This window comes from Corvus hawaiiensis, chromosome 3, assembly GCF_020740725.1.
Source record: "Corvus hawaiiensis isolate bCorHaw1 chromosome 3, bCorHaw1.pri.cur, whole genome shotgun sequence".
In the NCBI taxonomy this organism is placed as follows: Eukaryota; Metazoa; Chordata; class Aves; order Passeriformes; family Corvidae; genus Corvus; species Corvus hawaiiensis.
Genome location: NC_063215.1, coordinates 51,297,881 through 51,320,219, shown reverse-complemented (window position 1 = coordinate 51,320,219; position 22,339 = coordinate 51,297,881). Strand labels below are relative to the sequence as shown.

The window sequence follows — 22,339 nt, the reverse complement described above, 5'->3', positions numbered from 1 at the left end:
ATAGCAAAACTATTTCTTCTCTTAATATACAAGAAGAACTTTTCACTGCTTTTTTCTTCATTGCCAAGCTTGGTTTATCTTGTACAGTAATTAGACTTCACTCCTTTTCTTTTTTACCTGCACAGTATTAGTTTTCTTTTGTGATTCCTTGTTTTCTGTTTATTTCTAACAATTTTTTAAAGAGATCGTTTGTCCAGTTGCATCTGGAGCTCTCCCCTACAAATTGTCCTCTTGTCCTTAAGATATAAAATTCAGATTACTTTAAGTCAAAGCTATTAAAATCTCCTTCAGACCCATTATGAGCCTTCTTAGCCTTCTACCTTGCTAAACTTAACCCATGTAGGTGGTGGGAATAATTCCAGTAGTTTAGTCCAGCTAATGAAATTGCTTGTCAGCAGTGCTGATTGTCCAACACCTATCCCATACTATGGGTTTGAAAACTCCCAGTTTAGTGGGAAGGGGGAGTTTAGACAAAAAGAAGATATTTTTTGTAGATGTTCTAGAAACTAATGAAATACTCCACTGCTTAGATTGAAAACATGTAGAAGTGACATTTCCTAACTGATGGTTTTTTTGCATGTTGATCCATTCCTCCATTTTGGTAGGAAGTAGAAGCTGATGTGGATGCTTTAACCCTGTGTGTCTGTAGCATTCACTGATTTGGCTGGTAGGAGGCACAACTGGAATAAGCACTTCAATCCAGTCATACACCAAAACAGATTTTACGTATGTTCCTTCCCGGCAGCTCATAGACCATGGCATAATTTGTAAGCCAGACATAATCCTTTGCACACTTCCACCTTCTTTTCCGGTCACTTATTGAAATAAAGATGAACTAAGTTCCATAACAAATCTCCAATTTTATAATGAAATGATTGTATTTAACCCTTAGCACTTTCTTTCAAAGATGATTCTGTCTACATCTCTGAGGAACTTCAGTCTTTATTTCCATATGCAAAGGTGAAAATAGCATCCAATTAAAAGAATCATAATTTGAAAATATTGCAGATTTTCAGTAACTGAAACTTGTTTTAGCTTTTGAATGCAACTGCTGCCTTGCTAATTCATGACTTTTTTTTTTTGGCTGTCTCCTCTGGGTTGCAAATTATTACTGAGATATGTAACTCAACACATTCATTGTACTCCCTTGTCTTCAAATGTATGCTTGTCTTGGGAAATGCTGAGGTTGTCATTTATGCTGATTTTTTCCCTAGCAAGTAATTATGAAACTTATCCCCTTGGTCTTTGTTTTCATATTCATTGAACATCATTAAGAAAAAGTATGTTGTCAGTAAGATCCATATCTTTAGACAGGATGAGTTTATTATGTTTTTTCTGCCTGCATTTTTTCTTGTGATAAAGAAAAAGGTACTTATTTGCTACAATATTTTTTGCTCTGCAGTTTGCAATCCATTTTCTGGTTCTTTGATATTATGCATTTTTTATTCTGTGATCCCCAAGATTTCCTTTTTCAGCCCATATTCACCATCACCTTTAAAATCAATATGGTTTCGTTGAAGATTTATTATCCAAGAGTTAATTCCAATAACAAGAATATTTCCCCTAATGTGTTCAAACTCTCATACTGTGTAGGAATTAAAAGATACTTATTTCCTTCAGATTGTAACAATTATACTTCACAATCTACTCTTGTGGTATATTTAAGAGATCTCTGAACAACTTTTTACTTATATTAGAACACAAAACTAATTCAAACAAGCAATATGAGATGGCTGTTACTTGTTTCCAAGGGCTCAAAGCCCATTGTTACAACACCTGGCTTTGTGTACACCTTCCAGTTAATAATATCAAATGAATAACTTCAAATGAAAATGACTGACACGTGGAGGCTACATGCTAAACATAAGGATACCACTGCATATTCCAGTACCATGCTGTTGCCTCCCCTTGGCTGTTCTAGCCCTCACATGTCTGAAGTGTTGTTGAGCTTGAGTGCAGAGGTGGGAAGAGAAGGGACTTCTGGGATCATCTCTTCTGACTTGGACAGCAGTGACTTCAAATTACATGCAAACTGAAACAGCATCCTGAACTACCCCTCCTCCCCACCAACACACCAATTCCCTAATAATTTCTTCACTAGTCCCATAAATTTTACATTTTAACACTTGAGGTATGCAGGAAGATTGTGACACTGAGACACAGAAAGATGTGATTCAAAAGTTACCCACAATAAAAGGGGGGTGGTGGTGGTGTTTCCTTTGGAGTACTCTGAGATCAAGATGTGCTTACTCAACATTTCTGTTTTGATAATTAGGCCTTTCCAACAAAAATGCATTTTCCTAGAAAACTTCAAATCAGTTCTGTTGTGTGCAGACTTCTAACATGAGACCAAAGGAAAAAAATCCCAAGCTAAAAGCACTGAAAACAAGCTAGAAAACTTGACATTTATGATGAGCTAGTGTCTGAAAAAATATATTTGAAATTGAAGCTTTTATCATAACTCCTGCAATACGAATGCCACATCATTTACACCCTTCTTGATGGCTTCCAAAGAGTGAGTATCCATGTTTCACTATTCATGCTTTGCAACTAATGAATCTATTGCAAGATAGCACTGTGAAAGGAAGACATCCTTTTAGAAATGCAGCATTTTGAAAAAGCTGCCATATCTGCGCTGTGTTGTTAAAAATTTATCAGGCCGTGCAATATCTTGGTGGGAGGCATTTAGTTTTCCAGCTTCTACTCTTTTCTGTCATTTTACTTCATATCTTTTTTATTGTATGCCATCCTGCACCACCACGAAAAGGATGAGTGGATGGGGCCCTTTCTGTCACAGTAATTCAAATGCGACCTAAGACACACCTAACTCCTTTCCACCTCAAGCTTTTAAAATACAGACACCTAACTATTCTCTAATTGACTATAATTTGGAGGAGGAAATTCAAATAGCTAACTAATGAAATAAATAAATTTAAAGAAATGTGAAAAAGAAGATTTTGAGATGCTGCTTCGATGAAAGGGGAGCAGACTTGTTGAGAGGGAGTCCCCATGTAAGAAATTTAGTACTTTGGAAAAGGAAAGGAAACATGAATTTCGGTTTTTGCACATTACCAATGACATAAAGAATTAACAAGTAATATCCTCATTATTATCAAAGGCTTAGAAGTATTCACAAGGATAAAAGCCCTGTGCAATTAAATTCCATTCAAACAGAAAATTTATGGGCCAAGCAGCTTGCATACCCAATTTCATCAGGAAAGTACCTTAAAGTATATGACTGAGGAAGTAATAGTGTAAAAAACTAGTATTTTAGCCTGTACTGCCTGTTCCACTAGAAATAATGATGCACCACTGACAGTACCACTGACAACACCACTGTCAAAGTTTAAAATAGGTCGGTGTTAGTTCCCTAACAAGTGCAAGCAAAGAATAGGATCTTACTGACTTCAGCTTATGCTTTCAGGGAAGTTTAAAAAAAAAGGTGAGAACATAAACTGAAGTATTTTCTTAGTTAGATCAGAGGTTTGGGAAAAATCTCTCAGATGTTTATGGATGTCTGCGAAATAAAAATCAAAGTAATAAACAAACAATCCTCCCCCAAACCAAACCAACTTTATTTAACTCCTGCTATCAACCCACAGACTTTGTATCCATCCTGCTTCAACAAAACTCAGGACTGCCTGAAGCATATAGAGTCACAATAAGGTTTCATCTGTATAGTCATGAAACTGAATTTTTTTGAAGATTATTCCTTGAGTGGCAGGCTTTCCTAATTTAGGAAAATGAACTGAAGTGCACCAAAGACAGCAGGAGATCTCACACTGGCTTCAGTGAGATTCATATTTCTAGCAAGGCTCACATTTTCACTACAGTGAAGACTATGTAAATTCCAAATTCACAGGCATTGCTTAGGATCTGTGCTGGCAAAAAAGAACCTGGAACCCCCTTCCCCCAGACTGCACCCTTTCTTCTCCATTTGGTTAAACCCCAGTCTCCTGCATGGCTTATTTCTTGATGTAATGGGAAGGCTGTCATCTGCTCCCTTCCATTGGAGGGATGCTGTTAGAATTAGCATTGAAAAGTAATTTTTAGAAACATTAGTGAATATCAGCAAATGAGGTTTCACCCAGCATAATTTCACATTTCTGGTTCTGAAAGGTTTTGAGTATCATGTTTATCTGTGCATCCAAGTCCTTTGCACAGATACTCTCTGAGATTCTAAATCAAGATGCATGGCTTCCCTGATTTATTATGAAATACATGCATTTTCTTCATTAGGGAATTGCTACTATATCCAGAAACTCTGGGTTTTTATATCTGCATCTTGGATAAAGTAATGAATGAATTTGCCAATGCATAATATAATTGATTGTGCTTGGCTTGCTAGGTAATGATATAATATAGTGTGACTCAACCTGCTGGTCCAGGACACAATCAGTATTCATGCCCTAGCTCCTGGAAAATATAAAATAAACTGCTTAGATTATTTAGTGAGAACCCAATTTGCTTAGAATGAGTACAGACAACACAGAGCTTGCAAAGGAAAAGTAATAAGTCTAAAGTTCACATAACAAAAGAGCTAAGGCTAAGACTGAAATGTAGAAAAGAATAGTCTTAAGAAAAAATGCCCCCATGTTTATACAAAAGTTCTAACCCTGTGCACCCGGAGAGGCAGCCCTGAATTTTTTAGCACCACTCGTGTCCACGTATCCATAACAAAGAACGGACAAGGACAGTCCTGTTACTTGTGCTAAAGAAGGAGGTAAAATGAGAGCAGACAGCTAGGAAAGTTTTGAACATAAAAACTGTATAATACATGTCAATATGGTGAGAATTAAAAAAAAGTATTGAAGATATGGTGTGGTATACTTAAATGCTATGGCAGTGGTGGATATTGAGCTACCAAAGTGGGCAGACACATTTCTCCATCTGCTGGAATATTTGGAATCAATTACCGATTACAGAAGAACTAGAAAGACAGCTTTTATTTGGGGGATGCAAGAAATTTTAAGAATGATGCATTACAATCTAGTAATCTATCTCCAATTGAAAGCTATATATTATTACATTTTAATGCAATAAAATCTTGAACATTTAACATCTTGAATTACATGTATATCACCAGAGTTGTGTCAAGTTAACAAGCTGAATATCTGGCTTCCATGGGCCTGGGAAGTGTTCAATGTGCTAGGAAGATGCCTGCATGTGGGGTAAGACTAGAGATGCAGCTGTTTATCAACTCACTCATGTCTTGCATGTAATGATGTTGCAAGGCTGTATTATACAAAAATGAAATGCTAATGAATCAAAATACTTCAAAGGCAATCTTCTCTTTAGTTTGGTTTCAAAGGCTCTAAAGCCCAGTTAAACTTGTTTCCTGCATTGTCCATGGATTTTCATAGATTTACTGCTAAGGGTGCAATAAACCTGTCTGGTGATAAAAGTAGCAGCACAGGGAAAAATCACAACTGTTTCTTGAAAGCCTCATAAAATGATATTCTGCAAGGGACACTAAACCACTCAGTTGATCCTACTTCAGCATAAACCCATTTGCTTCCCAGTGAAGTGGGGCTGTGCCCATTGGCCCGTGCAGCAAAAAGCAGAAGCAGCTGCATGAGATGTACAGCTGGGCTAGGAATGAAACAGCTCTTTAAAAGCTAGGAAACAAGCAAGTGTACACAGTCCTAGGAGGGGAATTAATTTAGATCACTTAATGCTAACATATCAGACTTCATTATTGAGTGCAAGTTACACATTTCACAGTTCTGCTTCCTCAGATAAAATGCTACCTGATAGCAAGCCAGAAAGGAAAGGAGGAGGTCATCTAAGGATAAAAACATGGTAAGTAAAGAGGAAACCAAATAACTAAGTGGAGTTTTAAATCTAGATCTTCGCACACAGCCTCTCTCTTCAAATTTTATCTGCAATGTAAGTTTGAAGGGTGTGAAAGGAGACACTGACAGCTTGAGAAGTTGATGCTACATTTCAGGTAAAGGTCCTTTCACAAAGCCCTGATAAAGGTCTTCTCTTTATCAACACTTCAGCTGGGAAGAACAAAGGAGAGACACATGAATCGTATGGATCTCAGGATGAGTACAAATCACAAAAGAAATGCAGTGATGAAAAATGTCAATGCAGGCTTGCTATCTATGGGGTAACTGGCTTTCTAGAGAAGCAGAGACAAAAGCATTGCACCAGGTGCTGGAGGGACCAGGACCTCAAGCTGAAGGGGCTGTCTCAGAGAGGATGAAATCCAACCAGATGGAGGGACCAGGACCTCAAGCTGAAGGGGCTGTCTCAGAGAGGATGAAATCCAACCAGATGAGGTGCAGAGAAGGACTTGCTCTGATCAGTGAAGTAGGGACTGAGAGAAAATACGATTCCTCTCTACTGATGTACCAATGGAATAAATGCCATGGAGATGAGCATTCTTCCTGCTAATGGATACTCTTGGTAGGAAGATGAATGGACCAAAACCAGGCACAAGTAAATTTATGCTGGAAATAAGGAGGTTTGTAACTATTGGAGAAGTAATGTTCTGAAAGTCTGCCAAGGACAGCAATGGGGGCAAAAAACCTAAATAGGTTTAAGTAACAGTCTGATAAGAGTTTATGAGAGTGACAGCATGATATATACATCAACCATAGGAGAATGAGATTTTTGGTTTTCTAATAAGAAGAGCAAGGGGCAGAGGGGACCATCAGTTACTTCAGATGTGGAACTCAACCAGTTTATCAGGACACATGCTGAGATGGATGCTTTCAACCAAAAAACATTTCAGTTCTGAGCCTTCTACTCTTGAGCACTTTTTCCATACAGTCTTAAAGAGAGACCAAGATGCCACTATGGATGAGAGCTGACATGCACTTACTGCAGAAAGATGGGTGTCAGTAAAGCTGAAAATTCTGCCTTCCTGGCTCTGCTAATGTATCCATCAACTAGACATAGGGAAGAAATCAAACTTTTTATGTGCCTTTTGCCTTTCAAGTGCCTGAACTTTAAAGCTTGCATTTGCAAAATTGCCTTTTTTGTTATGTTTGAGCAATGCTGAGCACAGAGCTGTCCAACCTCTGCTGCCTTTTGAGTCTCTCCCTCTATCAGAGTTTGATTTTGCTAGTACCACTGTTTTCAGAATCACATTTGCCTTTTACAGTGTAATTCAGTAATTTTTCTTAGAAGCAGTGGACTAACACCACTAAATATATTTATCTGTGGTACCAAATAATATTGCTAGGAACAGATAACAGTTTTCAGCTTATACCTAGTGTCAAACACTTTGGGTTTGAAGCATGAGGCAGAAAGAAGGAGAAACCACATCACCATGAGACAGAGCTGCAAAGCAGCAGACAATTCCCACATTGTGTTTTCAGTCAAATTTTTGTTTCTATTCTTGCTTCTCTTCTGCCTTCAAAATTCTCAAAGCCAAAAAACCAAAATAAAAGACAATAGTGACGAACAATTTTGTGTTGGACTCTGAAGCTTTGAACTTTCACTGTCTCATTCAGATTCATTCAGGTACTATTACTATCACAAAATCTGATTTGAGTTGATTAGACACGCAGAATTTTAAGCCTTCTTTTGCCTAACACTTCTAACACAATTTTAGCTATCAAGTAACCTCCCTCCTATGAATATATGATGATACAAAGCAATTGCTTCCAGCACCACAATGTCATTTTCACAGGATGGACACTGTGGGGGGGATACTTGTCAATAATGAAGTGCCATTCCTTGTAACTGGAGGTCAAATGTGGTTCTGTACAACATGGTGTTTTAAGTATTAGAGGACCTGGGAGGTCAAAGTTTGACTTCAACACAAATATGCTGCACATTTTGGCATTTACAATAAGAGGCAAGCCACTGGTATGGCCAACAGAAAGGTGTAATATATGGACAATTTAGTTATAAATTCAGAATCAGTATGAATGAAACAACCTTATTCCCAGGCAAAAAAAATCTATGGGAATTTTGGGAGAGTCCTTCCCTTCATGCTGCCACCTTAGGTCTGTTCACAGCAGTTGAAAGTTACCTTTGATAAGTAAGATGAAATTATTGATGCAGTGGCTGATGCTTTGATAAGTAAGATGAAAATAATGATGCAGTGTAGCCACTGCATCATCAGCCACTGAATCATAGCAGGTACTCAAATCTTAAAACTTATAACAGAAAGACCAAATGAGCTCAAAATTATAAAATAAAATTGTTTTTAGTGTAGGAAGCCTGAAGTAAAAAAATCAACTTGCACTTTTACTGTTTAGACCTAGCAAAGCTTGGAGGCTTCTTTTGTTTCCTTGTTATGCATTGATGTTTCTTCAGGCATACTGCTATTCCCCAAATACATCTCTCATTTCCACATACCTTGTAGTGGAAGAGGAATAATCCACAGAAGAGGCTGTACAGGTCAGCTGTGAGTAGGGAGAGGTTGACTGCAGTAGCACTGGTTTTCTTTATGACCACTGGCATAAAGCTGTAGAGGCCAAACATACAGGCACTAAAGCCGACGTACAGCAAACCTGCAGAAGAGAAACAACAAGCAAAGTGACCTTCCACAGCCTGCAGAAATGACTTTGTTAGGAGGAGGAGGGGTGTGTTTTAGGAGAAGAAAGAATAATGCTTTGTCAGAGAAACATTCCAATTAATAGTATACACATATATAGAGAGTGAAAACCAACAGTGGAAATGATGTCCTTTGGGATCTCCATAACAGCAGAGTTCTTTCAAATTGATGTCTTATACTTCCAGTGACTACTTCATGTCCAACATGAATTTGGACATAATTATGCATTTGGACATATCAAATCTAGTCTCTTAAGGAGCTGAATGTCGCCAACATCAAGTGAGTTCATTTGAGTTGGATGGAGCACACAGTATTTTCTGTGAATGGACCCAAAAAATGAATGCAAAATTATTTGCAGAGGAGTTAATGAGCAAATGGATGAATGCATGAGGACAGCACTCAAGTGTCAGAGGTCCTAGTCCTACTTTGCCACCAAAACTGACAAATCACTTTATAGTTTTGAACCTCTGTTCCTCTACTCCTTTTTGTCTGCCTTCCTTAATAAAGCTTTTGTGAGCTGAAACTCTTTCCTGTCACATGTTTACAGATTGCCTCACACAAATTAGATTGTTAGACACTAATATAATAAAAATACATTACAGTGAAAATCTAAATAAATTTAAAACCCTAAATAACTTACTGGAAAAGAATTAATTGATTGAGTTATTACTTGATAAATCCCAAGGCAAATTAATCAATATGAAGTTAAAAAACCAGCAAACATTTTACTCATCTGCTCTCATGCAAATTATATTTCTTAGGCTGCCGTATGCTACAGAATTCCCAATGGATATGTGCATGAGCCTAAATTTAGACTGATGCCAGCTCTTCAGAACATGTTGTTATTGGCTAAAAGTTGTAGAAAATCTGATTGCCAAAGTCCTCTAAGGGACTAGAAAGGATAAAAAAAAATAAAAAGGCCATATAATGGACATGTATCAGCATATGGGTCCATCTAGTTAAAAATTCTTTAGAAAAGCTATCTAAAGGACAAAATCAGCTGTGACAGATTGAATCCTTTAGAAATGTATGAACTGAAGTGTACATTCAACTGAAAGAAATTCAGCAGACACAAACTATCAGTGTCCATACATGTTATGGCATGATAAGGAATTTGAGTTTATATTCAGAATATGGACCATCATGGTAAAAAACTGATTTTACCTATAGGTAGCAAATTCATAAGGCATGCATTGTAAACTGGTAACAGAATTAAGTTCTGGGCAGCGCTTGAAAGGTGCTTTATTCAAACTCTGCAACTCTTCTGTAGCAGGCAAATGATTGCACCATATGGAGTGTAGTTTTGGTCAATGGGAAATTGTTTGCATACAGGAGCATTAAGCCAGCTTTTCTTTCAGGCTTAAGAAGAACAGGTCAGGCACTAAAGCCATTCTGGATCAGAAGTCAGCATTGTCAAAGAACACTCTGCAAATCACCAGGTGGTCCACCAAGCCTCCTGTTGTCTGGATTTAACACAGCTTTGCTGGTTTATGTACTCAACTTATGGTATAATTTTATGGTACTGCCTCGGCGTTCACATTATTTGACAGACAACTACATGGACTTCACATGCTGCTTTTCCAAAGGGCATTTCAGTTCCAGTGGAAAATTGCTTGAACTGTAGCTGTCTTAGCAGAGGTGAATATAAAGTGGCATTTAATTTACAGCTTAAAAATACATGTAAAATCCACCAGCTGGGTGGCATTTAGTGGTGATAATAAAAACTGAAATTAACATCATATGATTTTCAGATATTGCTTCTTAGAGGGCCGGTTCTGAGACTAAAAATATGTTTTAAGTCAGCAGCTTGAAGCCTCAGCCTCCTCAGGTACCCATGCAGTGCAAATAGCAGCCTTGGGAATTGCCACTAGTGCTGCAGTCCCAGCAGATTCCAGAACCTCTCTGGGCAACTTGCTCTGCTGCCTGCCTGTCCTCAGTGTGAAGATTTTCCTTTTATCCACTCTCAATCTGTCATTTGAGCTTCTGCCTGTTGTCTCTCATCCTCCTGTGAAGACCTCAGCTCTGTCCTTTTGATAACCTCCTTGTAGGTAACTTCTTTTCCACAGGCTGAACGAGCCCCAGTCCCTCAGTATTTCTCCATTTCTCTTTAGACTTGCTGTCTTCACACAAATGGGCAGGATCTGTCCCTAGGGACCATTCTAAAATAGCCTAAATAAAGTACTACTAAGACCAACCTGAATTGAGAACTGCTGGTCTTGTTCCTGAGCATGCTGGTTGAATGTTGCACAGTGCAACGATGCACAAATGTTGCCTTTGTGCTTTTACTCCAAAAGCAAATGTTTAATTGGCATGAAATGGAATCAGTTATGATCTTTCATACTATCTTGGAACCAAGACCATTCAGAAATATTCAAACCCCCAGTAACAAAGGGAACTTCCTTGGAGCTTCAAACGGGCTTTTCTCTTAAATAAAACTGATGTGAATTTATTTCTTACTATTTCATCTATTGCTATAAAACACATCATGGTCTCATATGAAACCACTCAGTCAAAAATATTTAATCATCCTCCTTTCAGTCTGGTTGTCAGCAAGTATTAACACTTAAAACCTCAAGGATTCAAACAGAGCTACATTGATTCACACTAAGTGTGAAAATGATGATATGTATCAGGGCAATTTCCAAAATTAACACCAGGAGGGCCACAGCCTGTTTTAAACATGATAGACATAACAGATTGGCTTTAGATCTTTATGTTTAAAAACCATTTGCATCAGTTAAAAGGTAGCTCATCCAATCTCAAAAGCACAATTATGGCAGATGGCAACGGGCCACCTTGAGTTATTTATTAGGTTGCCTGCTGTGACTTTATCACCACAATTTGGATGGCTGATGATTTAACTCTGCTGGACTGCAGGTTTGAGTCTGTCGCAGTGGATAACTACTCTGGACAAGGCTGTGAACTCCCTGACACAGATTTGTCAATCACTTCTCGACAATCTTGTATCACTGCCAATGCAATGAAAAGTACACCAGGTGCACTGAAAGACACAGGAGAACTACAGAACTGTCACCATTTAATCCATGTTCAACTACACCACATTTCCAATTATTGCTATAAGAAAACAAGTACATCTCTATGATGCTTTTGCTAAGATGATCTCAGCCTTGTGAAGCATAAGGACTCTTCAGTATTAGTAATCAACTTTCAATGACATTTTAGCGGCATTACAGATGAAGTAAGACCTTATTTTAACAGCACATTTCACTGATATTGAGTTAGAACAGAAATCTCACAGAAGTATATACGACACTTACATGGATAATAGATTAATTCACTACGACCACTGCTAGTTCCATCAGTACCAGATTAATTATGTCCCTAAGCTCCTTCTCATGAAATATAAACAAACATTGATGCAATTATGCTAATTATCTCAGATTAAAGAAGGCCAATACACTTATAGTACACAGTTGAGAGTGTTTCTCCATGGATACTTTAAATTGATTTGTCACTTAGTTTTTCAGCTCAACCATCAAATTTCCAAGATTTCCAGCTGCAGTGTTTTGTGAAAAATGTGCAGTATTTATCAAGGTTTAGGACAATGAAAGGAAATTGTGAATTAAGTTTAAAGAAACCAGCTGTATTCCATAATTTGTATCCGCTCCCCTCAGGGATTCCCCACATAATCAGTTGGTTTTGCACACTTCTGAGTTTCATTTTGATGTTCAGTCTGAAACTAGGCAAAGACCGATTGTCAATGGACTGCCAAAGCTTGAATCCTCTGCAATCAATCAGATCTATGCTACTAGTATTCTTTTCTTTCTTCTATTGTCATAAATAGCGGAAGAGTGATTACAGGGACTCCCCATAATATCGATTTGCTTTTAAAACAAATAATTCATTGGACGAATTAGAAGGGAGACATAAACTCAGCTTCCAAACTGAAACAGGAAAATGCAATCCCTGCTTGGCAGAACACCATAACAGCTTCACCGGGCACGATGCTCCCAAAGCTTGCCTAAAGGACACATCTGCTATATTCTACCAGGACTATTTGGAAAGCAATTAAACACTTCCATACAGAAATGCTCCCCCTGGAAGTGAGTTTATGAGGCTATAATACGCACTGCAAGTACTTTTTTAGGTTTTTTTGTTAGGTTCCATTTTCTTTCTTTGGCTTTTGTTGAAAAGGTTTGGCTCTTAATGACTACCTCATTTATTGTCCCATGTTGCACTGAATCTTAGAATTGGAACCCCATTATTGTTTTACTTCATGGCTGTCTGAATGATTACCTTACAGCATTCATAAGCTTAACCTAATGGTGCAAGGAGGGCATAACACGGTGCTGAAGGACAGACCATTTAAGAACAGTTATGAGGCATGTGGCTCAACCCTTGGCAGTAAACAGTAGAAAAGTCACAAACATTGGCTCCCCTGAAACCCTGTGGCCACCTCCCCAAACACCGGTTGTCTCCATGCCTCCTTCAGCAACTATCTTCAATGAGGTAAAGTGTGTTCTTACCTATTTGCCAATCCCAGGGGACTTTCAACAGCTCTTTGTGTTCCATGATTGCACTAGAAGAGAAGAGAAGGCAGAATTTGATGGAGGAGAACAGAAGTTAAATTACTTCCACTCATTCAATTCAAATGCTGGACAAAACAACATAAATAACTTTATAACAAAAAATCCCTGTAGGAACCGAATGCAATCAGAGTTTGCTAACCCACTCTGGCATTATCCCTGTGCCTGTGTATTTGAAAGATCTTCAGGGCAGTAATCAGATGTGATAGCATACAATTTGCCCTGGTTTATTTCCAGCTTTATATATACACCTGCTCTACATGACCATTCCCCTAAATGCTCAATCCCCTTGTACTCTTCTGACTTAATATTCTGAAAGCTTTTGAATGTTAATTATTAATAATGTATCTATCTGAGTTATTCACACTTCAGAGTAGCTCTGCAGTGTAAAAATAAATAGATATCACAGACTGGCTTTGGGAAGCATACTGTGATTTGTTACACACTGAGAGAAACCAAATAGTCGCAGCAGTGAAAGTCAGGATAATAAGCAAAGGATGGGCAAACCTGCAAAAGTCCACTTTCAGTATCTTGTAAATCTTGCATTGTACATTAATATCAAAATCACAGATCCATAAAATTCTAAGGTGGCAACAAGTCCAGGCAAACAGACCCTTGGAGATAAGGTATCTCCCAAGCTTGGTCTTCACTCAGGTAACTGCTTTCTCTATCTGTGTGATTTTCAGATAAATCCTGCTGTGCAGAACTCTGCATGCTGGTCTGAGCCCTATTTTAAACAAGTATAAAACATGGAATTATACAGATTGAAAAACAAATTACCTAGTACAAAAGGTGGCATGTGGAAGACCAAGTCTAATAATAAAACTACAGGAGCTCAGCACCTTCCAGATTAATCTAGTCTAAAGAGTTGCATGCTGGAAATTCTAATTTGCTTGCTGCTGATGTGTGGCAAATCTAATACTGTGTACAGAATAATAAGACTATTTTGTCTGCAAAATAACTAAATTACAGATGTCTTTGCATGCATAAGGCATATGTCTCTTTTATCAGCAATTCCTGAAGAATATAATGAAAACAAACTGCAAAGTCTCTTGGTCTGGCAAAAAAAATTTCACATAACTTAAACGTAGGAACATTGCTTTCATATTATTGCTTAGCCAATACAAAAGAAGTATAAAACAATATGCTATGGCTTGTGATTCCTTATGATCTGTGAAACAAAGAGGAGTGAGAGAAACTTTGCCAGAAGTGGCCATTTAGTGATGCAAGAGGCACTGAAGAATTGGAATCACAAGGACTTTGAAAGGTTGCAGTAGTTGGAGGAGGTCCCTGACGACTGAAAAGAGAGAAATGCAACATTCAGTTTAACACAGAACAAGAAGTATAGCCTGGCCAGCCTTATGCTAACCTTCAGGAAGATTATGGAGCAAATCTTCCCAGAAGCCATTCACAGGAAATGAAGATGATGCCACTGGGAACAGCCAGCACAGACTTCTCAAGAGCAAACCTGACCCAACTGACTGCCTTGAGGTGAGGTGACTGGATCAGTAAATAAAGGAGAAGGAATGGATGAGAGGATGTGTTGTAACCTACTGTAACTTTAGCAAGGTTTCCAACATGATTTCCTTAAAGATCTTTAGAGACTGAAGAGGTATGGATTAGATGGGTGGCCTATCTACAATGTCGTCTAAAGAAAAGGGTGAGAAGAAACCTCATGAATTTCAAGAAAAGCAAATATTAACTCCTGCACCTGGGGTAGAGCGACACTATGAAACAGTACAGGCTGGGAGCTGACCAGATAGAAAGTTGTTTTCTGGTAATAAACCTTAGATTCCTGGTGGACATCAACCTGAATTCAAGTCAGCAATGTGTCCCTGGAGCAGAGTAGGCCAACAGCATCCTGAGCTGTGTTAGTAAAAGTCTGGCCAGCAAGCTGAAGGATGTGATTTGTGAGACAGCAGCCAGAGTACTGTATCCAATTTTGGGCTGTCCAGAACAAGACAGACATTAACAAATTGAAGGGAATACAGTGGAATTCTATCACAGTGGTCAGGCAGGTTGAGCACAGGATGTAAGAGGAGATGCTGAAACAGCAGGGTTTGCTTAGTGTGAAGAAGAGAAGGCTAAGCTGGGGCAAAGGGGGACACGACAATAAATTTTCCATCTTAACTACATGATGTGTAGTTACAGACAATATAGCCATACTTTTCTTGGAGGTGCATAACAGAAGGATGAATGACAATGGACACAAGTTGCAATGTGGAAAACTGATTAAATATCAGGGGGAAAAAATTAGTCAAACACCAGAACAGGTTGCCTATCATGACTGGCAGTTCCATTCTTGGAGATACCAAGAAATCAAGGGAACAAGTTCCTAAGCAACTTGATGTAACTTTGGAGTTAGCTTTGAGTAGGAGCTTGAATCAGATGACCTTCAGGGGGCCATTACAAAGTGGGCCACGTTATGATTATGTGATTCCATCAGATAACCTTAGCTCCATTTGCTGGGTAGTTGTGACATCCCCAACTCTTGTAAACTAATATTCTTCCTCCTTGCTTTAATCACATTCAAAATACTAAGCTTCTCTTTCCACCATGTCTGGGTAATCAGCCAATTCATTAATTCACTGTTTCCCCTGACACCTTAGCTCTTCCTTTGCTGCACAACAGGCATTATATATGTTTATTTTACGTTACAGTCTAAGACTCCTTCAGTTTAGAGGAGCTAAAGGTCCTATATTGCACCAAAGTGGCCAGTAGTCTTTCAAAGAAAGAGCTCTTTGAAATAAGTGATAGATTTAGTTAGATTAAATCTCTGTGAACACTTAACGGTGTGACTTCTGCTATTCATTACAGGTAAAGGTAAGAAAAAGGCACAGGTATGAACTAAGTGTAGTTGGGTCTCTGGAAGGTGCCCAAAAAGCACTATCAGCAAAAAGCTGCAGAGGCCAGTGGAAAAAAACCTGTTGGAGCAAGATTTTGGGCCAAAGGTTGAATAGAAAAACCTTTGGGCTTTCAGCAAAGAATTGGTTTCTTACTGTTTCCTTCCACTTGTGTCTTCTTTATACAAAGATGCCTTGTTCCAAGACCAGCTTCTCACCAGCAAAACGGTTCACAGACCCTGAATTGTGACTAACTGCTTGGGTCACGAGGGAGTAATGGCACAACGATTAAATTCTGGAATACTAGACATTTACATGACAGTTTACACACATAGAGCAAGACAAGGGCATTGCTTTGATGTCATCAGAATCAGTTAGTATCTACTTAATCACAAACACATAAAAAAATGCTTTAGCCAAATATACTAGGCATGTTTACATGCTCTTAAATTCCCTCTTTTTGAAAAGGGAACTGCTTGTATGGCAGCTAGTTAACATAAATAATTTTAAGACCCTTGTTCAGATCCCAAATAAATAGATAAGCTTTCTAGCTAAAGAAATAGAACTATTGAAGTAGGAATTGATGGGCTGCGTTTTTTTGATCAGTCTTTGTTCTTAAAAGCAGAGTAGCTCAGATCTGTAGAGAAGCAAATTGTTTTGGAGTAATAATAAAAATCATTCTGTGTTATAAGCACGGGTGACAGACTTGCACAAAATGCAGCAATCTTGCATGGCTACTTTTACATCAGTCACAGTACTACAACACTGGAAGCCACCTTCCAACTATTAGGCTTGCAGCTGAGATGCTCGTTAGGTACACGTGCATATAGACCAGACCCATAGATCCTGAAATCCATGCAACAATCTCCTCAATACTAAATATTTTTGAATTGAAAAGGCCATTTTCTTAAAGGCTTTTTCATTATTTCTGCCATATCATAATGTAGTTACACAGAACAAGCGAACCAGTAAAATACTTTCTGACGGGATGTGTTTTCTACCTGTTTAGAAATCAAAGCAACTTTTTAAAATTATAAAACAGAACCAGAGGAAGCTGTAGATTTTGTTATTCATAGATTAGATTAACACATGAAGTATCCACTTGTCTTTCAGCACTAAGATGATAGGACGTGTCTTCTCACTCTTCATGTGACTACTCGAAGACACTGGTCCTTGAATTAGAGCACTTCAGTAAAAATTTGTGTTACTATTCAAATCACCAATTTGAAATATGAAAACTAACAAAAATTCCAAGATTAGAAGACACCTGGTCCACAGGAAAGGGCTAATTTTGAAGAGGTGGTTAGTGTATCTCAATGCAGGCTACAGCTGCACTTATTTGAATGACTTTGAGGCTCAAACCTGCTCACTTACAGCTGAATTCCACTGAAGAAGGAGCCAAAGAGTCCAATCATGCCCAGGAATTCCACTCGACTCAGATTTCGGACGATGTACTCCTCACAGACGTTCGAGATGCCGTAGAGTGTTGCTCCGCCAAGTACTAAGAGATCCCCTATCAGTTTATTTTCACCTAGGGACAAACAGAAAAAAATCAGAATGCCTCTAAACAACCATCTTTTGTCCAAAACCATTGCAAGTTCTTCCCTGCAGACTTAATTCCTTAGTCACTAAGTAGCCCTTATATAGGTTAATAAAATGAATGCAAATGTTCTGTCATTTTAACAGTTTTCATTCAATACACCAGCCAAGTCTAGAAGAGACAAAGGGAGAGCATATTCCTTGCTGTAGAAAAAAGAAGCCAAAAAATGCCGAAAAACTTGTAAAAAAAAGTATAGAATCCAAGTGACACTCTTCAGAGACTAATCCTTTTTACTTTATTATTACCACCTTTATTTTTTCTTTGCAGAGAGAATGTGACTCAGCTCTATAGAGCAGTTTGCATCCCATCTTGAAATTCAACCAGTCTAAAACTTGTTCAGTACTTAGATCTGAGGACAACTGAAAAATTCTGTGTACCTGTGAAATGAGTGAAGAAATCATTACAACCCAATATTGACCTCATTCTCACATGGAGCTGTTTGACAAGAAAGAGAGGAGGAAGGATGGGGTGTAGACAGGGTGATGATAATGACAGATTTTTAAAAGAGGTTCAATTAACATAGCAGTACCTAACTCATGCAAAGATCAACAAGATGTATTGTCAATACATTCAGGTATATAGAATTACTAAAAAACTTTTTTATCAAAGACTGTTTGAAATCTTTTTAAGTCTTGGAAGATTTTATTATTGGGTGTTGGGGAGAGCTACAGTGACATTTGATCAAGTTCCAGCTTGAAAACTGAGGCCCTAGCTTTGCAAACTGGTGCATGCAATTCCCTCTGCACATATGGCTTGTTAAATGATTTCTACAAGAGCTACAGCTTCACAAAGCTGTCAGATATTGCTGCAGAACCATATTCTGAAAGGCTGGATATAATGGATTTTTCTTTGAAAAGTTTCAGCAGAAATGCGGAAGTACTAAACTGTATTTTTTAAAAAAGAAACCTCATTTTCTTTTAAAATATCATGACTTATTTTTTATGTCCCTGCCTTTTAAAGTTTTATTTCAATTGATTTGTAAAATATACAATGAAGTAAATTAAAACGGGAACCAAACATTCTGACTGGTTTAAAACTATCTTTTCAACATTTTTCTTTAAGGAGTTCTTTTAAGCCTTCAGTTATCATTACAAACTGGAGTGCTGAAATTTCTATGGAGAAGAAATTTATGATGATAAAAATGGTCACAAGAGGACAGACCAAGGGTTCATGAATCCAGTATCCTGTCTCCAACACAGGCTATGAGCACCAGAAAAGTGTAAGTTGTTTAAGGACAGTAGGAATGGAGTAAAGTGTAAAATATTCCCAGTAATACTCTCATAGTTTCCAACATTTTTCAGCTCAGATGAGATGTGGCTTCTGTGTATTTACCAAACATTACTAGATTTGTTTTTCAGATACTCATCCAGCCTTTCACTGAATTTCTGTTTTGAATGTTCCTTGACTGGCAACATGTTTATATTTGACCATTTTTAAAGATTTGGTTGCTTTGTTGTTTTTTTATTTTTCTTCTTTTAGCCTTCTTTTGCAATCAGTAGTGGAAGATGTTCTTAATTTAAAATAGCCATCAGCACTTTACAAAACTTCTTCATACCCCTGATGCATTTCATATTTCACAGTGGCTCCATTGATTCCTCACTGAGCTCACTCATTTGGTATTTATTGCAGCTACTCACTGACAGTTCCGGGAAGTATTGCTGAAAAAGCTTTTGACCTTAGAGCTTCTTCTGGGACAAAAATATCATCCTTTTGCATCTGTGAAACAAAAGTAGCTCAGAGGCTGAGCATTTTCGCACAGATGGGATGGCCTCAAGCATCACACCCCGACAGCTCTCCCCAAAGTGCTCTCATGCTGAGTGTGAGCCTCAGCCTTCAGGGCTTTCCCAGAAGAGGGAGCCAAGATCTGTTCAGAGCACCGGACTCTGACACTGGAACCTCCTCTGGTACTCAGCAGCACAGGGTGGCTGAGGAGAGCATAAACAAATAGGGAAGCACAGAGGGACTTTTATCAGCCAGCTCTCAGTAGATTAGGCATTTTCTGAGATGGAAGTTACATTAGACCATCAAATTTAATAAACCTTGAGGGATTCTTCATCAATTTGTGTAAAATCCATGTATTTTTTGCCTACTATTAAGAAGTACTTCATGTTTTTAACTTTACGCTGGACACCTCAAAATTATATTGGTCATCCCATAATTTTCTGAGAAATATTTAAAAATCACTCTGTATTGACCCTCTCCATATCACTGAAGACTTCATATACCTTTACAGTATCTGTCTCTTTCTTGCCTTTTCTGAGAGATGGAATGTCCTGGTCCAGCTACAGTCTCTTCATCTGAATCCATTTTATGCCCTTGAACAGCTTTCTCACCTTTCTCCACAGCTTATACAGGCTTATTTTCTCATCACTTCTTTTTGAGATGCAGTGACTAGAGTAATACATGGTACCCAAAGGGTTAGTGCATCAAAACTTTATATCCTGGTGAAAAAATGTTGTCAAATATGTTTTTGCTTTCCTTCTTAGCAATTACTATTCTGGTTGTCAAATGCCTTATCTTTGTTTCCTTGAGAGACTGAGACTTCGGAACTTACCCCCAAGACTGACATATCCCTATAGACTTATTTTCATGGAAGTGATATCCACATGGATCTACTGGTTTCATTGCTAAGGAAATATGGGTCAACTAACTAGAGGCATTCTAAAGACTTTTAGGATAATAAAGTTGTATTTGACCAATTTAATGGTGTAGGTCATTCTTCAGAAGACACACAAGGCATAGCCTGGAAAAACAAGCTTTACATTAATGATTGTTACCATATTTAATATTCTGTGGAGAAGTCATATAGTCCAGAGCAGAGTTAGTGTTTTGGGAACTAGTTATAGCACTACAGTAAAACACAAATTTTTAAAATGTGAACTGTGTTCTGGCACGATTTCTTTTCACGCTCTCACTACACCTCTTTGTCACATTTTTGCCCTCGCCCCTGCCATTAAGAGGTCTTCCTCTTTGCTTTTGGTTGTAGTTACTGACGAACATAATATCTAAAAATCATTCTCAGCATGTTCCATTTCAAATTGAACATAGACTCACGTGTATTAACAGGATTGATGTGACTGGTTTTCAGAGACTGTTGCACGTTAAAGCTAGGATGTGCTTTGAAAACCTGGATGAAACACAGACCTCTGTGGCTTGGACCACTGTGTATGGCAAGAGCAGAAGTATGAAAGTAACTCATGGGAAGAATAATGTTATTTTCAAGTATACTTGGCACGTAAGATGATAAAGCACTAAATACTTGATAGTAATTGTTTTTCCCATTGAGTAAAGTGCACAATATCAGTACAGATACAATAAAGAGGTAAACGACCATATATTTATTGAAAATTGAAAGCATGTATGCACATTATACCTAATTCCTGCAGATAGTTTGGAAAACACCTGTTAATCTCTCAGTGATACATTTTAAATTCATGTTCCCTTACTGTAAGTGTTGGCAGGCTAAATTGCCTTATTCTGTGGGTCCCTAGCAGAGCCTTATGGCTCTTCTAATGCAGTAAGCAGTGTGGTCAACAGGGGCACACAGGTGTCAATAGTTCTTATCCCCCAAAATATAAGATAAACAGAGACATTTACTGAGGACTAACAAAGCATCATTGTTTTCGGTGTCTTCCTTTCTTTAGTTTGCCCAGTCCTAGGAAACATCCTATAAATGGTGCACAATCTCTTAATGAAGAGTTTCAATTTTGTTATTTTTCCTCTGCCCTTAATTCTTCTTATTTGCACATTTTAATGTATAGTTTTACCCTTTCAAAGAAATTAAACCAGATGATATATTTTACTCTTTTAAAGACAGCATTATTAATAACATCATTATGCCACTAAAACAAGTAAAAAATCAGCCGTGTCTCTGCATAGCAATAAGCATGGACACAGTTTTTCATGTGTAGGTCCAAATTAAAAGGCAATAATGCATGTTAACAGATTTTTTCTGGACAAATTTACTTAACAGCTACACCTATGCTTTAATAACGAACATGGCAAATCACATCTAATTACTGCGGCTGGATGGCAAAGTGTCAGTGTTCTTCAATCTGTTCCTTGTCTGCTTCCACTGCCCCACATGCTCCTGCTGGTCCACAGCTCACTTGCACAAGCATGTTACTCTCTATACTGCTGGGACACAGGATGCTTCTTCTGGAACCCAGGGTTGAAGTCTCAATTCCTCTGAAAACAACCATTCCCAATGCAGCTTTGGCTGGCTGATTACACAATACAGAGTACACTATTTCCTTTTTAGCTGAGGCAGGGCTACTTCTGGAGGAGACCAATGAACTATAAGTCTCCTTTCAGGATTAAGGACAGAGATAAAAGGGGGCAGGGAGATATGGTGAGCACTGTCACAAACTCCATTGTTTTATTTAGTAGCATTCCGGCAAATGCAGTTTTTACTGCATTTGTATTCAGAAAGCTGAGTCAAGAATTTTAAATCCCAGTGTATTATGCTCTGCTCACAATTCAGTGCTTTTAATTAAGAATGAAAACTGTGCCTAATTGACAGTCTTTGAAAAGAATTTCCAGCCTTCCCACATAATTTGGCTTGGCACTAGAGAAATCAATGTGACAGGGCAAGTTGATCGATGAAATCTAACTCTGTCTAGTCTGCATTAATAGATACACACACATTATTCATATGATGCCACACAAAAAAAAAGAACATTTTACACACAAGGAGGTTCTTTTCAAAAATGTTACAGTCAAGTCCCAAAAATTTAGTATGAGCCTGTGTGCAAAACCCAACTGGTAATACATAGGTTCGGTGTCTTTTAGCACCTACCCAGTGACCCCACCTCTGTAGAAAAGCAACCAA

The 22,339-nt window shown here is 38.1% G+C and overlaps 1 protein-coding gene across 1 annotated transcript in view; it reads right to left on the bottom strand.

Annotated features, from left to right (window-relative positions):
* The window catches only part of SLC35F1 (solute carrier family 35 member F1), a 230,629-nt gene that overhangs the window by 13,296 nt on the left and 194,994 nt on the right, over positions 1-22,339 (bottom strand). The window contains 3 exon segments of the mRNA XM_048298393.1: positions 8,320-8,474; positions 13,006-13,058; positions 17,283-17,439. Coding sequence (XP_048154350.1) covers positions 8,320-8,474; positions 13,006-13,058; positions 17,283-17,439 — 365 coding nt within the window.